At 45.6% G+C, this 16,739-nt stretch overlaps 1 protein-coding gene across 1 annotated transcript in view; it reads left to right on the forward strand.

Moving 5' to 3' along the window:
* Nucleotides 1-16,739, forward strand: part of ARHGEF1 (Rho guanine nucleotide exchange factor 1) — a 74,134-nt gene that overhangs the window by 37,197 nt on the left and 20,198 nt on the right. The window contains exons 15-23 of the mRNA XM_018554773.1: nucleotides 2,779-2,961; nucleotides 4,734-4,912; nucleotides 6,131-6,274; nucleotides 6,355-6,437; nucleotides 8,377-8,502; nucleotides 10,452-10,566; nucleotides 13,440-13,540; nucleotides 14,846-14,923; nucleotides 16,446-16,521. Of these exons, the coding sequence (XP_018410275.1) occupies nucleotides 2,779-2,961; nucleotides 4,734-4,912; nucleotides 6,131-6,274; nucleotides 6,355-6,437; nucleotides 8,377-8,502; nucleotides 10,452-10,566; nucleotides 13,440-13,540; nucleotides 14,846-14,923; nucleotides 16,446-16,521 (1,085 nt within the window). The remainder of the gene's footprint in view (nucleotides 1-2,778; nucleotides 2,962-4,733; nucleotides 4,913-6,130; nucleotides 6,275-6,354; nucleotides 6,438-8,376; nucleotides 8,503-10,451; nucleotides 10,567-13,439; nucleotides 13,541-14,845; nucleotides 14,924-16,445; nucleotides 16,522-16,739) is intronic.

The raw sequence follows: 16,739 nt of genomic DNA on the forward strand, positions 1-16,739 counted from the left end.
TTCTACTTGCTTGCTTTGTTGGTCTGCAAAAACAAATTAGCTATCAGGCCTGTCCTATTAAATGCCTTGGCTTGGTGTCATCTAGACCCAAGAGCCACTTTAGCTGTATATTTTTACCCATTACATTTTACAGTTGTTGGACACCAGCAGTCAGGCTACTTGTGCAGTTTAAAGCACATTACCCTACTTGCTTAGGTGACTGTGGGTATTCTTACCAGTTAGATTAACACCCTCTATCAGATAAAAAGAAGAAGACGTGTCCCTGCTTTGGAAAGCTTTTGGTGTTTGAATTGATTTAATTACCTGTTAGATTAAAGGTACTCTTTAGCATTTAGAATTTAATTTCACCCAGACAACACAGCCTGCCTGCTGATTTGCTCTAATATTAATTAGACCACAGTAAAATCCTAGGTGTGGGTGAGGTGCTAGACTTTAATTTTTCAAGATAGAGTCTTTACGTGGGCCCCTTGGAAGAGAGGGGTTACCCGAAATGAGAAATCTACAAGTGATCAGTTCAATGAGAAAGTTATAAATGACTCCTATAAGAAAGGCAATGGAACAAAAATGCTGATTAAAACGAGAATACAACATCAAAAGAACATAATGTGTGACGCATAATGTGTGGGTAAAAAGTTAGTAAAAGAAGAAAACCGGTACTAGACCCTTGGGGGCCTATCAATACCGAAAAATAGTTTAAAAGATATGAAACAAACATATCCTATCTGTAGGCCAAGAAGGAAACATACGAAGGTAAAGGAAGGTGCAGTCATCTAACTTATTATTATCCCAAATGTATTTATTAAAAACTAAAAGTAAAATATTGAACTGACATAGGTAAGTAGTGTAACTGGAAGGAGCCTCGCAGCTGGACAGCACCATGGCCAGTGTTATGGCTCCAAGTTGATGTGCAGGATGTTTGTAAAGACGTTTATGGTATGTATTGGTAACACCAAGTGTGCCTATATAAATGAGGACGGATGAAGTGTTGTAGAAGGCTTAACAAAGGTGAGGCCCTCAACGCATATTGCCTACCTACTTAGGCAAACAGGAAGTAGACAGATGCCCAGCAGCCTCCGGACACCACCTTGTTAAGAAGATGAGTGGATTATGTTGCGGGGTAGGATTTCATGTCCAGGATTTACCTTTGCCGATCCACTGGCCATGGTGCTGCCTAGTGCTAAGAGCCATTCCTGTTGCATGGTAGTTAAATAAATACATTTGACATAATTCCTTAGGACAGGGCTGGACAAATCCCAGGAGCCAGGCAACCAAGGCGCCTTAAAAAATGCAGCTAGAGCCTAACGTGTGATGTTTTCGCTAGTTATCAATGAAGCTGGCCCCAAAAACAATCCTGCTGGCTCCTGTATTGGACAGACTGTCACCTGAATTCCATATTAATTTGTCCACCCCTGCCTTAGGATAGTGCACCCTACTGAACCTTTCATGTTCCTTGCATGTTACTGAGGCTACTAAAACTAGATCGTCCACTGCTCATATAAGAACACATTGTATATGGATGGTTGTCAGAACATTGGAGTCCCGCCCAAGATAAGCTTTTTGTGTTGACGACGGGAGATTCTATACGTTGTTGTAGTATACTTTAAGTAGCACGTATGTAAACTGAATAAACATTCTTATTTTAAGTTAATATTTAGGCAAATAGCTCAGTACACATTTGAAATAGCTGCTTTACCCACCCAAAATTTGTTTTCTGTCAAATCAGTCCTGAAATTTGCATAGCCTACCAGACAGGCAGGTTACTGACCCGACTAAACTCTCTTGCAGTTAAGCAATACAGCCTGGTCACGTCCTGCCCCTTGACTGTGATTGGACAGTAAATGAGAAGCAGCAGGGCTCAACACTCTGCTTTCTACTTCTGTCCAATTCTTTGTCCTTGTCATGCTGCCCTTGGCTGAGTTCTGCTGTACATGAAATTACAGGAGGCTCATATCAAGTCAAATTCAGTTGCATACATTGTCCTCATTACTAAATACACTTTTAAATGCACTTAAAAGACAACTATGGGTTAAGTGTTTTTCCCCATAGTTCTCTTTAGGGTCACGGGAGGACATATGCTAACCTCCTCCCGTGACCCAAAGCTCAGTATACAGCGGACTATTGCCCGCGATATCCTGAGAGTGCCGTGGCCGGGACAAATCCCGACAATACTGTCGAGATCTACCCAACTGCGTGAGTGGCAGCTGGCTCTGCCTATCTAGAGGCAGAGCCAGCTGTGCCCGCCCTCTCCCTGTCCGTTCCTCTAGTCAGCGCTGGAGGATTGGGGAGTGGGGAATCCCTGCAGGGACCGGTGACTGACAGATGATCAAAAAGTGAGCGAGTGACGCAATGTGTTCACTCACTTCCCAATCAATAGAGCCGACCTGTGACAGCTTCTTTGTCACAGGTCAGTCCTAACTATGAGGATGAGTGGAAATCACTCCCCTCATAGTTCTCCTTTAATTATGTTTTAATGAATTCATAAGTGCAAATCAATTGTTGCACTTGCCATAAACCATGTTCTTGCGCTCAGCGGCATCCCTCTTAGTTCTAAATCCCTGCTTCATTTATTTTCCATTATTCATTTACCTATCTCTTTTGTAGCCATCCCCTGTTGCACTTCTCATCTGCACATAGCTCCTTTTTCCATTCCCTACTATGTATAGCTGCATCTGTCTACCCCACCATTGCATGTCTGCTCTCACCACCACATCTTCTCATCTTCCTTGTTGGGTACGGCACGCGGCATCTCACTACAAATCTATGGTGCAACTCGGACAGGAACTCTAGTAAACTGGGCCGCTCAGAGAGCCTTCGAGTTTATGAGCGCAAGCGTTCCCAGCGAGGTTCAGCCAAAGGCAAGCAGGCGCGCTCTCGCAGCGACGTGGACCTGGAGGCTGCAGCCCGAGCAAACGACATGCAGCTCTCTTCAAGCAAATCCGGCTCTAAAACAGGCAACTTCACGTAGGTTTGGAGGTCAACGTACCTCAACATATGGACTTACTTTCATCTTTATTTCTTAGCATTCGAAGTCCAATTATGTTTTTATGGATTCTAGCATACGTGTTGCTTATGCACTGCCTATTAAGTGATTTTTTTTTTATAAAGTAGGAGCAAGATTTCATGTTGTGTCAATGTCACAAATTCATGACAATGCTGAAATGGTTTAAACTCCAAAATAGCTGACTGCAGGTTGTATGAGTGACAGGTACTCTTTTTAAGAGGTAGCTTGACTGGAGGAGCTTGTCCTGTTTTGTGGTTTTGCCCCTTTTTCTTGGTTAGAATTAAAAATCTAAGAATGTGGACATCTAATGATTATGTGGTCCTAATGCACAAATATTGCTCCCCCCTCCCCCGGTCTAGACTGTCCTCTTGCAGTCAGCAATAATGTCAGGTAGGTCTGAGATATGTCACTCTCTATGTTGTGTATGAACCATCTGGATATATACAGCACTTGCACATTAAATTAAACATTTCACCATGCTTTACCAAAATGGTTGGATTGTGCAATACACAACTAGTCAGACTTATGAGATGGGCAAGGCGGGCATAGGAGATGGGCAAGGCGGGCATAGGAGATGGGCAAGGCGGGCATAGGAGATGGGCAAGGCGGACATAGGAGATGGGCAAGGCGGACATAGGAGATGGGCAAGGCGGACATAGGAGATGGTTCCCAAACAAAACAATAGATGATACGACCAGCGCAAAATGCAACCAAACAAGCCCTCCTGTGATCCAAAGAGCTCTGATGAAGGGGAATTCCCCAAAAACGTGTTCAGCTTAGTGGCAGTGAGACTCACTACGAGTAGAGCTCCTGGACATTCATACCTTTTGTGCAGCGGGTCCTTCAGTGAGGACTACAAGTTCTATGTGTCACTGTTCTTGCTCCATTTGTGACTATAAGTGTTTTTATATATACATTTTTTTCAATAAAAGGATTATTGCACCAGGTTAGGCGCCCGGTGTTTTCTTTCTTTTGGACATAGGAGATGGGCAGGCGGACAGAGGAGATGGGCAGGCGGACAGAGGAGATGGGCAGGCGGACAGAGGAGATGGGCAGGCGGACAGAGGAGATGGGCAGGCGGACAGAGGAGATGGGCAGGCGGACAGAGGAGATGGGCAGGCGGACAGAGGAGATGGGCAGGCGGACAGAGGAGATGGGCAGGCGGACAGAGGAGATGGGCAGGCGGACAGAGGAGATGGGCAGGCGGACAGAGGAGATGGGCAGGCGGACAGAGGAGATGGGCAGAGAGAAAGAGACACTTGGGATGGTCGGAGAGAAAGAGACACTTGGGATGGGCGTAGAGAAAGAGACACTTGGGATGGGCGTAGAGAAAGAGACACTTGGGATGGTCGGAGAGAAAGAGACACTTGGGATGGTCGGAGAGAAAGAGACACTTGGGATGGGCGGAGAGAAAGAGACACTTGGGATGGGCGGAGAGAAAGGGACACTTGGGATGGGCGGAGAGAAAGGGACACGTGAGTCGTGCAGACAGAAGTATACATGAGATGGGCAGACAGATGGACATATGGACATTTCAGATGGGTGAGAAGACAGTCATATGAATTGAGCAGGCAGACATATTTGATAGACAGGGACACTGCATTATATGCACAGGACACAGATTCAATAAACTAACGAATGCAACAGATCAGTCAGATGGACTAAATGGAGTCTTTGCTGTCTTTGTTTGCACTGGCCCCCCCTTTGTAACTGTAAAATGTTTCTATTCCAGTCCTGAGCCTGGAGGGAGTGCGGAGGGTCCGCTGTCCTTTCTGCTTCCCCAGTCTGAGGAGACTGAGCCGCGCGTTTTGGAGATCGAGAATGACCCCCCAAACTGGAGGGAACTCGTCCCCCCTGAAACACTCCTCAGGCTGACGAAAAGCGAAATCAAGCGGCAAGAGGTCATCAATGGTACGATACAACGCAAGCTTCTGTTTTTCTAGCTGGTTCTTGTCTTAGGAAGATGGGTGTTTAGCTATACACCCTCCTATCTCTACCTAAACACATCATCAGAATTGATTAATACTCTAAAAAACAAGATTATCTCTACAGCTCGATTTCCTTTGCTTGTATACAAGAGCGGCACACCAAAAACATCCAATACCTCTCCCCCTTGGGAACACTGTTTCAATGCGCTGAGGGATTTTTTCTGTTTTTATTACTGATCTAATGCTTGGGGGATCTTCAGGACTTTCTCTGGAACCCTGTAACTGCATTCAGCACACATCAAGTGAAGCCATAAGATTATTTGTATCACCTAGTTCTTCTGTACAGGATTTAAGTGATTCAGATGGTTATAAAGCCACCAATACTGTTACATGGGGGTCAGGTAAGAGCTACTGTGGCTATAGAAAAGTCAAAAGAAACGTCAAATATAAATTAAGAATAAAATATAGCAAACTGATGAAAAAAACTACTGTTAAACACACACACACAAAAACTCAGTTGTGACACACACACATGTTAAAGTCCAACTCCAGGCTATTTTTTATAATGTCCTCCCAAGTATTAGACACAATCTCATGCTCCAATACTAACCTTTTATCTGGAGCTTTCCTTGCAGTACCTCTTCTATGCCACAAGATGTCCTCAATCTTCCAGGTTGAATGACACCCAGCGTCGCTCAACCCATAAGCTTGAGGACTTTGTGAAAACAGGATGTCATAGACCCACCACCTGAGGAACAAAAATTTACAGAAGCCCTAACCTTTCTCCATTAATAAAAGTGTTTTTATCGCTGCCTCTGCCCTTTTGATATTTGCAATTCCTGTCCCTGTAACACAGCAAAAAGTGAGAGGGAAAGCTCCCCAACAGTGACACAGGCGGCAATAAAACCTGTGTGAGCTTCTATCCCTTTCCACACTCCATTTAAAATAGAAGAAAGGGTCACAATCAGCTGGTCTTGTTCTATAATGTTGAAGACTTTTAGCTGCTTATCCAAGCGGCTACAGTTTTTCAACATCGCAGAACAAGTTGACTTGAATGTGACTGATAGCTATACCATGAGCTGGATAAGTGAGAACCTTCACAAATAGGTTCTAGCTTAGAGTTCTACTTCAACTTCGAATATGGCTGGAAATCTATTGGTCAGTCCGGTGACATCTTGTTGATCTTTCTCATCTTTTACAGAACTGCTGTTCACGGAGCACGCTCACGTTCGGATGCTGCGTGTCCTGCATGACATCTTCTACCTTCCCATGCAGAATGCCTGGATACCCAACATGGAGTTGGAAAACATCTTCCCCAGTCTTGATGACCTTATAGAGGCTCATGGTGAGGCTACCCTCCCCACACCCTCCTTTGTTTCTCTCCTGTTCTCTGTTACTCATTGGGTTTCGTATCCGTCACTCTAGCCTTGTTCCTGGAAAACTTGAAAAAGCTGCGTTCGGAGAACAACTCCATTATCCAGGAGATTGGGAACACGTTGCTACAGCGGGTGAGTAGAAGTCCTTCCTGCGAATGCCTTCACATTATTATGTTGTAGCTGTCATTGGTGAAGTTGGGCACCAACGAAGCTTGTGTGTGTGTGTATATACAGGTGAAACTCGAATAATTAGAATATCGTGCAAAAGTAATTGCAGTAAGTTCTGCAAAAGGAGCCCAAACCAAGTACTGAGTACATATGCATGCTTGTACTTTTCAGAGGTCCGATATTGTTCTATGTACAATCCTTGTTTTATTGATTGCATGTAATAATCTACTTTTTTGAGGTTGTGGATTTGGGGTTCTTGGGGTTTTCATGAGCTGTAAGCCATAATCATCACAATTATGACAAATCACGGCTTGAATTATCTTGCTTTGCATGTAATGAGTCTCTCATATATTAGTTTCACCTTTTAAGTTGCATTAGTGAAATAAATGAACTTTGCACGATATTCTAATTATTCGAGTTTCACCTGTATGTGTATGTCTGTGTGTGTGTGTGTGTATATATACATATATATATATATATCACCATGTGTATGTAGCCATACAGAGGGGAAAACAACTAGTTACTAGTATTCCCTGTGGTCTCCCTGCACTTGATCTTTCCCCATTACTTACCATGCCTTGTTCTGCACTGTATCTCTGTGCGGTGGTAGCCATTTTGATAGAGGCAGGGTTTTGCTTTCTCATGTCAGTGCCTCCAGCAAGGAGAACAGTGAGCAGCCCAATATTGACAATAACCAAATATGACTCCAAATCTTCTGAGACTAGCAGTCAGAGGCAGCAGTGCCTCCAATCTACACTGCAGATATACAGCTATGAGGTTATAGGTACTGGAGTGCCTAAGCACACTCACATAATGGGGATCATCTAGTACTTTCCTTCCGAGCCTGACTGCCCTTGACCCACCCCTTTCATTCATTTGATTTTAGCACTTTCAATCATGGAAGCCCAGCACTGCATGTGGATTTTTCCTAGGCTGGTCTGTATTTAAATACAATCTAAGGATACTCCCTCCTCTAGACTGACATCCACCCATCAAGGCATTTTAATATTTGCATAAGGCCCAAAGAACCAACCCACTGTTTGCATCAGGGCTGATGGCTCTTAAAGGAGAACTATGGGGCCAGTGCTTTTCCCCATAGTTCTCCTAAGGGTAACGGGAGGACACAAACTAGCGCCCTCCCGTTACCCAAAGCTCAGTATACCGCAAGCTGAGACGCTGCAAGCTGAGACGCCGCAGCCGGGACAGATCCTGACATGACTGTCTGGATCCGCCCAGCTGCATGAGTGACAGCCGACTCTGCCTATCTAGAGGCAGAGCCAGCTGTACCCGCCCCACCGATCTATTGAGCCGACGTGTGACAGTTTCATTGTCACACGTCGGCTCGAACTATGAGGCTGAGGGATTTTCACTCGCCTTATAGTTCTCCTTTAAGAGGTGTACTGGGGCAGGGTGCTGTAATGGTTTCAGGAAGCTATGTTCAGCACCCTGCTGGCCCCTCCCACCGGCCATAATCTGCCCGCATTGCACAGAGAAGCATAGAGACCCAATGATGACATCACTGGGTCTAAAATAAAGTATGTAATGAAAACAGATTTTATATAAACATGTAATTAGCGTGTTGGTAAGGGGGGGAAAGGAGGAACCAGGGAAGCAGATTAAACTTCAGCTTTAAATAAGGAATAACCCAGTTCAGGTTTACCAACTGCCAGGCTGCAGATCGTTGCTTAGCGATCGTTGAGAAACCTGGCAACCTGCCATTATCCCCTCCGCCCCCCGAGAACTGAAATAGAGAGCAGTTCCAATTGTCTGGGGAAGATTCCAAGACAACCTGTTTTGTAGCAATCGCTGCATTAAATAATAGCGTACAGCGCCCGGGAGATGGAAAAGCGGTGACGTAAGCTTAGTTTACTTATTCATGATCTGCCGTTTTCTTCTCCGACAGTTTGATGGTCCCGAGGGACAATGGTTTCAGAAAATATCTTCGAGGTTCTGTAGCCGACAGCCATTTGCCTTGGAACAGCTCAAGCAGAAGCAGAAGAAAGACGCCAGATTCACCCAATTTATTCAGGTAAGCCCTAATCACTTGTTCAGTAACAGACGGCCACTCTTAAAGGCCCAATACTGTTGGTAAATCGGGTCAGCGCTGCAGTTAATAGAGGATATGTATTGGTGTAGCAAAAAGGCTAATGCAATTATTATTAATGCAACTCCAACCACAACAGATTTTGGGTGGAAGGGTCAGAGCAGGGACAGGCAACGGCAGCACTCCAGCTGCTGTAAAACTACAAGTCCCATGAGGCATTGCAAGACACTGGCAGTCACAGACATGCCTCCCAGAGGCAAAGCATAATGGTATTTGTAGTTTCAGCACAGCAGGACTTCCAGGGATACTTAACTCCTGGCTTAGAAAATCATTCAGGTATCTATTGTTGTCAGAAGCCCTGGACATACAGCCTCGCTATTTGAGCAATATCACTAGTGAGGCGAACTACATTATTTACTGGGACAGGACTACATAGATACGTAGTCAGGTTGAAAAGAGACACATGTCCATCGAGTTCAACCTATAGAGTTATAAGAGAAGGGGAAAAAAAAGGAAAGAAGAAAAACCTAAAACAGAACGCTATACAACGCTATTTCTACACAGGCTATCCCCCCTTCAGTCTATCATGAATGCAGCTGCTAGGCTCATCCACCTAACCAACCGCTCAGTGTCTGCAACCCCCCTCTGCCAATCCCTACACTGGCTTCCAATAGCCCAAAGGATAAAATTCAAAATATTAACAACCGCGTACAAAGCCATCTCCAACCTGGTCTCAAAGTATTACCCTAACCGTCCCCTCCGCTCTTCACAAGCTCCTAACCACTGAACAATCACTTTCTCAAACAATCATCCCACGCACAGCTACCTCCTCATGTATCACTTGCCCCTCCCTTTTAGATTGTAAGCCCTCACGGGCAGGGCCCTCCTTATCATCTTGTCTTAAATTGTATTGTGACTGTAATGTCTTCCTTATATTGTAAAGCGCTGTGCAAACTATTGGCGCTATATAAATACTGTATAATAATAATAATAATAATACATTGTTCTAGAGCAGGAATCTTCCAATGGGGACACATGTTCTTGGAATATCTGCCAAAAGCTTGATTTTTTTCCCCCTCCCTTTTGGGAGTTTTCCATTCACTTCCTATTGTATCTTTGGGAAAGGAAGTAAGAAGAAAGCTCCTCAGTGGGGTCACAGGCAGCATTAGGAACCCAACAAAGGTCCTATTCATCTTGGTGCATCAGGAAGATACTATTGTTCTCTATGTCAGGACATGTCTTTAGTCAGGTATATCTTCAGAATTATAATAGGAAATGCGCCTTTTACCTCCCTTTGGGAGTTTGCTATTTACTATGTGTAGTGTCTCCAGGACACAAAGTGCAAATAAAGATCCTCAATGGGGTCACAGACGGCAACAGGAACCTGACGAAGGTCATCTTCACCTTGGTGCGTCAGGCAGATACCATTGCACTCAGTGGGAGGAAACGTAAGGCACATGTGCAGAATTGTACTTCATTCACACGGCTGCATCGGGCAGCTCCCTTGAAGGACAGGTGCTGCCTATGATTAGTACGCAGTCCCTGTCCTCTATGGGATTACTCGGCCATACGCCCCCCTACGCTCACCTCAAGTGCAGGTCGGTACAGGTGCGGGTGTCCTGGCTCGGACGCAGAAAGGATCCATCCTGCCAGCGTACGAGTACGCTCACCCGCACAGACGTGCAGGGCGGGTGAGCGTAGGGCGGCGTACGGCCGCATAGTCCCATAGAGAAAGTCAGGGGCTGCGTACTAATCACACGCATCACCTGTCCTTCCCGGGAGCTGCCCGATACGGACATGCACGCAGCACGGAGTTGTACGTGCCGGCCGTTTCTCGTGTGAATGAGGCCTTATAATAGGAAATGTGCCTTTGAATGAAACTATGTTCTTCCGAGTTATTTAATCTAACCTGTTCTTGTTTCCATGGTCACCAGGAGGCGGAAAGCCATCCTCAATGCCGCCGGTTACAGTTAAAGGATATCATCCCATTTGAGATGCAAAGACTGACCAAATACCCCCTACTACTGCAGAACATTGCAAACCTCACGGGTGAGTGCCTCTCTCCTGCCCCAGCTACATAAGCAATGTACTAAAGCTGCAGGAGTTGCATGGATTTTGCATGTTTTCCCTGTGATGGCGTGCGTTTCCTCTACACTGCAAAGACATGCTGGTAGGTTGATAGGCTCCTGTCTAAATCCTGTCTGAATCGGTCCTAGTGCGTGTGTGTATATATGTGTGTATGCATGTACACCTTAGATTGTAGGCTCCTTAATGGCAGGGACTGATGTGAATGTACAGTATGTAAATTGTGGTTTCAATATAAATTAAATACCAATAATAAATACATGTTTTGTTCTTGGTTTTGGATAAACTTCAAAGAGGAACTCCAGCTATTAACAAAATTAACCCTTGCAGTGGGGCCACCCCTGCAGTGTAATGGTTAACTGCTCATTTCAGTCTAGGGGCTGGAATACAGAAGCTACAGTCCCTTGATCCTCGGTCCTGCGGCAGTCAATATTTAAAGGAGAACTATGGGGTTAAGGCTTTTCCCCATAGTTCTCCTTAGGGTAACGGGAGGACACAAACTAGCGTCCTCCCGTCGCCCTAGGCTCAGTATACCGCGAGCTGTAGCTTGCGGTATACTGAGACGCCGCAGCTGAAGCGGATCCCGACAATTGTGCCGGGATCCGCCCAGCTGCGTGACTGACAGCTGGCTCTGCCTATCTAGAGGCAGAGCCAGCTGTACCCGCCCCCTCCCCCGTCCATTCCGCCAGTCAGCGCTGGCGGGGAGGGGGGAATCCAGCCCCTCCCCTGTCACGGCAGAGAGCCGTGACAGGATCGAGAGGTGAGCGAACGCCGGTATGTGTTCGCTCACCTCCCGATCTAATGAGCCGACCTGTGACAGTCTCATTGTCACAGGTCGGCTAGAACTATGAGGTGAGTGAAAATCACTCACCTCATAGCTCTCCTTTAACTTGGTCCCCCTCCAATGTGGCTGTGGTATGTCCCTTGGCATTCTCACATCTAATGCAGGTGAATTGACCTGCATTAGACATGATGACATCAGCGGGGCTTAAACCTTCGGAGCCCAGGGACCGAGAATCCGGTAAGTATATCTTCTTTAAACCATCCCCCATGACCAAAACTAGCAATTAACCCTTTCAATGCGAGGGTAGCCTGACTGCAAGGGTTAATTTTTTTAATTCCTGGAGTTCCTCTTTAACTCTTCAGCTCTAATAACTTACAGAATTAATGGGTGGAAAGATCCTTTAATGTCAACTTTTTTGAACTATGCATACCACCATCAGCAGGGCTTCATTAAAAAATAGAATCGGCGTAACATTTTGCTCTGCCTGAGCTGAAGATGATGTGATTAAAAAAAAAAGAAGTTTTAATTCTACAAAAACAATGAACAATGAGTGAGCTGTGGCAGAGATTGGTCCCCGCAGTTACACCATCACTTCAAAGCCACTTATCATTACTGACAGCCAATTACAAGAGCAGACTGCTGGAAAGCTACCTGTTACTTTAGTTTTGTTCCCGCAGCGCTGAAGACGTCATCCTTCATTTTCTAGGGAAAGACGGAGCTCAGGAGGGACAGACGTTTCCACCCAGTTTTAACTTTGTAACTGTCTAGTCTTTGCTGATAAAAGAACGCCGGTGGCTGGATTGTGTTCCCTTTTGGGCATCCTTGCCAGAAGTCACTTTCAGTGATCATTTTCTTTAATGGATCCTTTTAATACAATATAAACACTAAAGTGTTTGTATTGCGTTTACTGTGTTAGGGTAGAAAATGAAGCCTTGAGGCTGCAATAAGGGCATGTTAAAAGACAAGTTCAGGGTTTCCTACGAAGTAAACCCTGGTCCTCTTCTCTAGCCCTCTAAAAACACGAAGTTGAGCCATCCACCAAGCAGGTCCTTAATGTCCTCCAATGGTGCCGGTGCCTCCAGGTCCAGATTTTTAACAGCCAGGCTGTAGATAACACAATTAGAAGAGGTCAGTAAGTAAGTACCTGTAAAGGGACAGCTCAGCTTAGGGTACATAGGGAGCTTGGCCTTTTAAAGAGCCTCTTGCCCACTGAGTCTCATTAATGCCCACTCCTATACAACCTATGCACACCCTCACTCTGCTGACCCTGCCACTTCATTGCTTCAATGGAGCTGCCACAGTATACCTGGAGCTTCTGGATGTACGGAAGCACGTGACCTCCTATGATGAGAGTGCTCTGGCCCGAGTGGCCGGTTGCCAGCCAGGCCTGAACACTGTCACATGAGTGAGGGTGAGACATCATCAATGCTGTGTAAGCTCCAACACCATCTGACATGGAATTTTCAAAGGGTTAGGATTTAAGAGCAACAGAATGGCTGAGGCACATGCCAAAGTCAAGTACAAGTGGCTTGGGGGTTGGATTTTAGAGTTGTCACTTTTTCCTAAATGGGCTAATGGAGAAAGTTTCTTTTAAGGAAACCTGTCCTTGCCCTCAGCATGTATTGTAACAGGTTCACCTTCCCTGTGCTCCCCCAAGTCCCAATCAGCTGGCAGAGCCACCATGTACTTCTTTGTTAGTTTAGACTCCAAGAAGTGGAAATTTACAGGGGGCTGTGCACGCTCTTCCCCACCATTGTGTGACGGGCCTGGCGATTGGCTGGTCAGACTCTGTTTGTTCTATTGTGGGATGACGGTAGTGTCATATGTTCTTCCAGTTATTTCAGCGCTGCATAAATATGAGCTCCAGAACTCCATTAACAGTAAAGTTAAATACTATTCTCAGAAGTGGCTGTGTGGTTTTGTGATCAGCAACTTTTCTAATTGTCAGCTGTCAAGTCGGGCAGCTTTTGTTTGGAAATTGACGTCATTTGAAAAACGAAAGAGGGCCTTTTGGGAAGTTGCAGTTCCTCACTCTTGTTTCTGTGTCTTTTAGAGGAAGAAGAGGAGAAGCAGAAAGTAAAAAAGGCAGCTGAGAGTTGCCGACAGATCCTGAACCATGTTAATACAGAAGTCCGAGAGATGGAGAATAAGATGGTAAGATATGGGTGTGTGTGTGTATCATTCCTGCTGTGATCATAGAGTCACCGGCATGAGTTCTGGGATTCTCCATCAGAACAATTTGCCTTTTGTAGCTAGCAAGGTGCAGTCATTGTTTGGTGGTTTGTATTTTCTCAGTAGATTAAACTAACTGGTTGGTTGTAACTGCTTTTCTAGCATACCAGTTGATGAGCTGCAATGCCGCCTTTCACCTACAGGTTGCATTTGTGATTTTTTTTTTTCCCCCTTATTTTATTTTTGGTTGCCTTTTAAAGTGAATCTGTGCTTCACTAATGCAGGGCAAAGCAACAGGTTCACTTTAATGACAACCTCAACAGGCACATTTACTTGTCTTCCTTTCTGCCCTGTTTAGCTGCCAGGAGTGCAAGCAAAGCCCTGTGTACAAGTCACCAAAGTCATAGCTGACAGAGTTGTGGACTCCATATGATACTGCTGATTGGCACTTGGATGTTTCTCCATACCCCTACATAGTGGGCATTTTTCTGGCCCCCAGCACTAAATGGAGTGATGGGAAAGCAAAGAAAATGTATATGCTGCTAGGGATAGGGGATGGGGTGGTTTGCTTTAAATTAAAATGGCCATAAAATAAATACCAGGACTGCTTACCTCCTTCTAAAAATGCTAGCTGGCTGGTTGTCATGCTGAGCCTCCGATTGCAACGCTGTCCAAGTCACTGACCCCAAACAGGTTTGCAGGTCAGGAAGGTTGGAGAAAAGTCCTATCTACATACTTGTTCCAAATTAGATAAAAAAAAAGGGTTATCTTCACAGCCAAACAACTAGGATTTCCAAAAGGATTGCTCAGTAATGGCAGCTTCCTTTAGTAGGTCACATTTAGGCTCTTGTCTTACTAGAAGTGATGCATTCGGCAGAACAGATCCATAACAATTAAATTATGGCTAAAGTGGATTATTTGTGCCAAAACAATTGTATATGAGTTGCTATGTCCTCTGTCCCTATTTGTTGTTATGGTGCCTCTACACAGTTCAGTGGTCATCAGAGTATTTTGGAATTCCATTAATAATGGAAGGTCTCTGAATTGACAGATGACTACATATCGGATACATGTGATGCTGTACAAGGGCAGCATGTCTGTGGTTTGTTGGTTGTCACATGACCTCTGATGCTGTTTGCTGTGCAGTATGGCCGCCATCATGATGACTATTCCTGTAGCAGATTGGGATTCCTGAAGCCCATACGGAGACGAGTCGGATAGCCTTCTACTTGTGTTAAAGCAGATTTAAATGTGTGTATGACATCTGTCTTTTCTTGTTCTTTACAGAAACTTACTGATTACCAAAGACGTCTTGATATATCAAACTTGAAGCAGAGCAATGACCCGCTATTCAATGAGTTCAAGGTAAAATCCTTCTTAGTGCTGTACTAAAATATCTGACCTTGAAGAGCCACATGATACAACATCCATTCTTTAAGTGAGCCGGTCACTAATGGGCAATCGTAATATGAATTAAAGCTGCAATATGTTGCATTTTTAGTTTTGGGTTTATTTAAGCTTTAAAGAAAAACTCTGGGCATAAATATTCTTAACCCTTGCAGTGGGGAGAGAGGCTACAGGGAACGTTTGTAGTTTTTTTTTTAGCCCATTGAAACACCCAAAAGTGAACAAAAAAGGTGCATGTGAAACGCTCACAAAAAAGGGCACAGAAGGGGTGCTATCTAAAGGGTCCGTCTCCCGAAGAGACAGGGCCCATCCCTGACCCCCTGGGGTGCAAGGCTCTTGACAGGGGCAAAACCAGGCAGACCCATTCCTCGCGGCCAGTGAAGCCGACCACCGAGTACAAGGTTGAGGGCTCCCCTGAAGGGAGACCCCCGATTCAGGGGAGGAAGGAACCTAAGGGCCACACAACCTCCCCCTAGACTTCAGGGTAGGCCCGAAGACCCACACCGTCCATCCTGTGGAGTAAACAACACATACAAAAGTGAAAGGTGCACTCTATGTGAGAAAAATAATTTATAGTGCCAAAGTGCTAGACTATGGCTAGGCCTTGCAGCCAGGTAATAAAATTGCCCCTGGTCTTAGCCAAAAGGCCTAGCCCAAGAGGTGATGTGCTACACAAGCAAAGGTGTCGTGCCAAAGTGCCTTTCGCACAGTGGGGTCCCAGACCCATAGTGCTACTCGAGCACCCCCGGGTCACCATTCCAGGGGGCGTTAAACACCACAGGCTTCGTGCCTTCCCAGCCCATGGCCAGACCAGATAGACCCATCCAAATCAGGAGGAACTGGGCCCCGCCAGATCCCAGCACCCGAGAAGTACTCACCGACCCCCACTCTTACGTGAGTAGACGCTCAATTCGGTTTCCTTCCCATAGCGAGGACCTTGTAGGACCCCCATCACCAGGCAGGGTACTCAGATTCCAGCCATTTCCCCTCCTGCAACTGATAAGAACAGATACTACACTTGATCTTAGCCAACAGGCCGAGAAGCTGCAGGGACCGGTGTAGGATCCAACGGGCTCCGATGATTGGGCGAGTCTAACTTTACTTTCTTCCCTAGACAAGAACAAGCACTTTACCCTTGCAGTGCGGAGATAGCCCCACTTCAACGGTTAAGAATATTTCTCCTTTAAGGGTGACTATTCCTATCCTCAAAATGCCCATTTCTGACCGGTTCCCTTTAAGGTGGCAATATAAAAGACAGATTTAACTTCCGCAAATCACATGACCACGGGAGCTTGCAGCATTTTACGCCATCCCTAAGGCGGGTGTAGTCATAGGGATGGCATGTATTGCCCCTCCATAATTTGCTTTTTATGTAGCAGCTTGTTGCTGGGCTTATAACGGAAGGGTGATGTTTAGGTGTTCATGCTGTTGGGTTGAGTTGTCACCCCATGTAGAATTCTCTTCTGTTTTTTTATTTCAGAACATTGATATCAGCAAGAAAAACCTCATCTATGAGGGAGCACTTACTTGGAGGGTCAGCAAGGACAAGTCAGTGGGTGAGAAATTCCGTCATCCTTCTATTTCTACAGTTGCGTCCCTTGTCCACAAATTCCTGTGTGTCAGGTACTAGCAGGAAGGATAAGGATTTAGACACCATGTTCTCACAGTTGTCAGTAGATGCGGCTAGGAACACTGCAAAATAACTGCAGACTCAGCTGTCGCCAGATCGCTTCTACGGGCCGGCAACCTGCCCCGACACCCCCGCCGCGCCCCC

Source organism: Nanorana parkeri, unplaced genomic scaffold (assembly GCF_000935625.1).
Source record: "Nanorana parkeri isolate BGI_ZX_2015 unplaced genomic scaffold, ASM93562v1 scaffold173, whole genome shotgun sequence".
NCBI lineage: Eukaryota > Metazoa > Chordata > Amphibia > Anura > Dicroglossidae > Nanorana > Nanorana parkeri.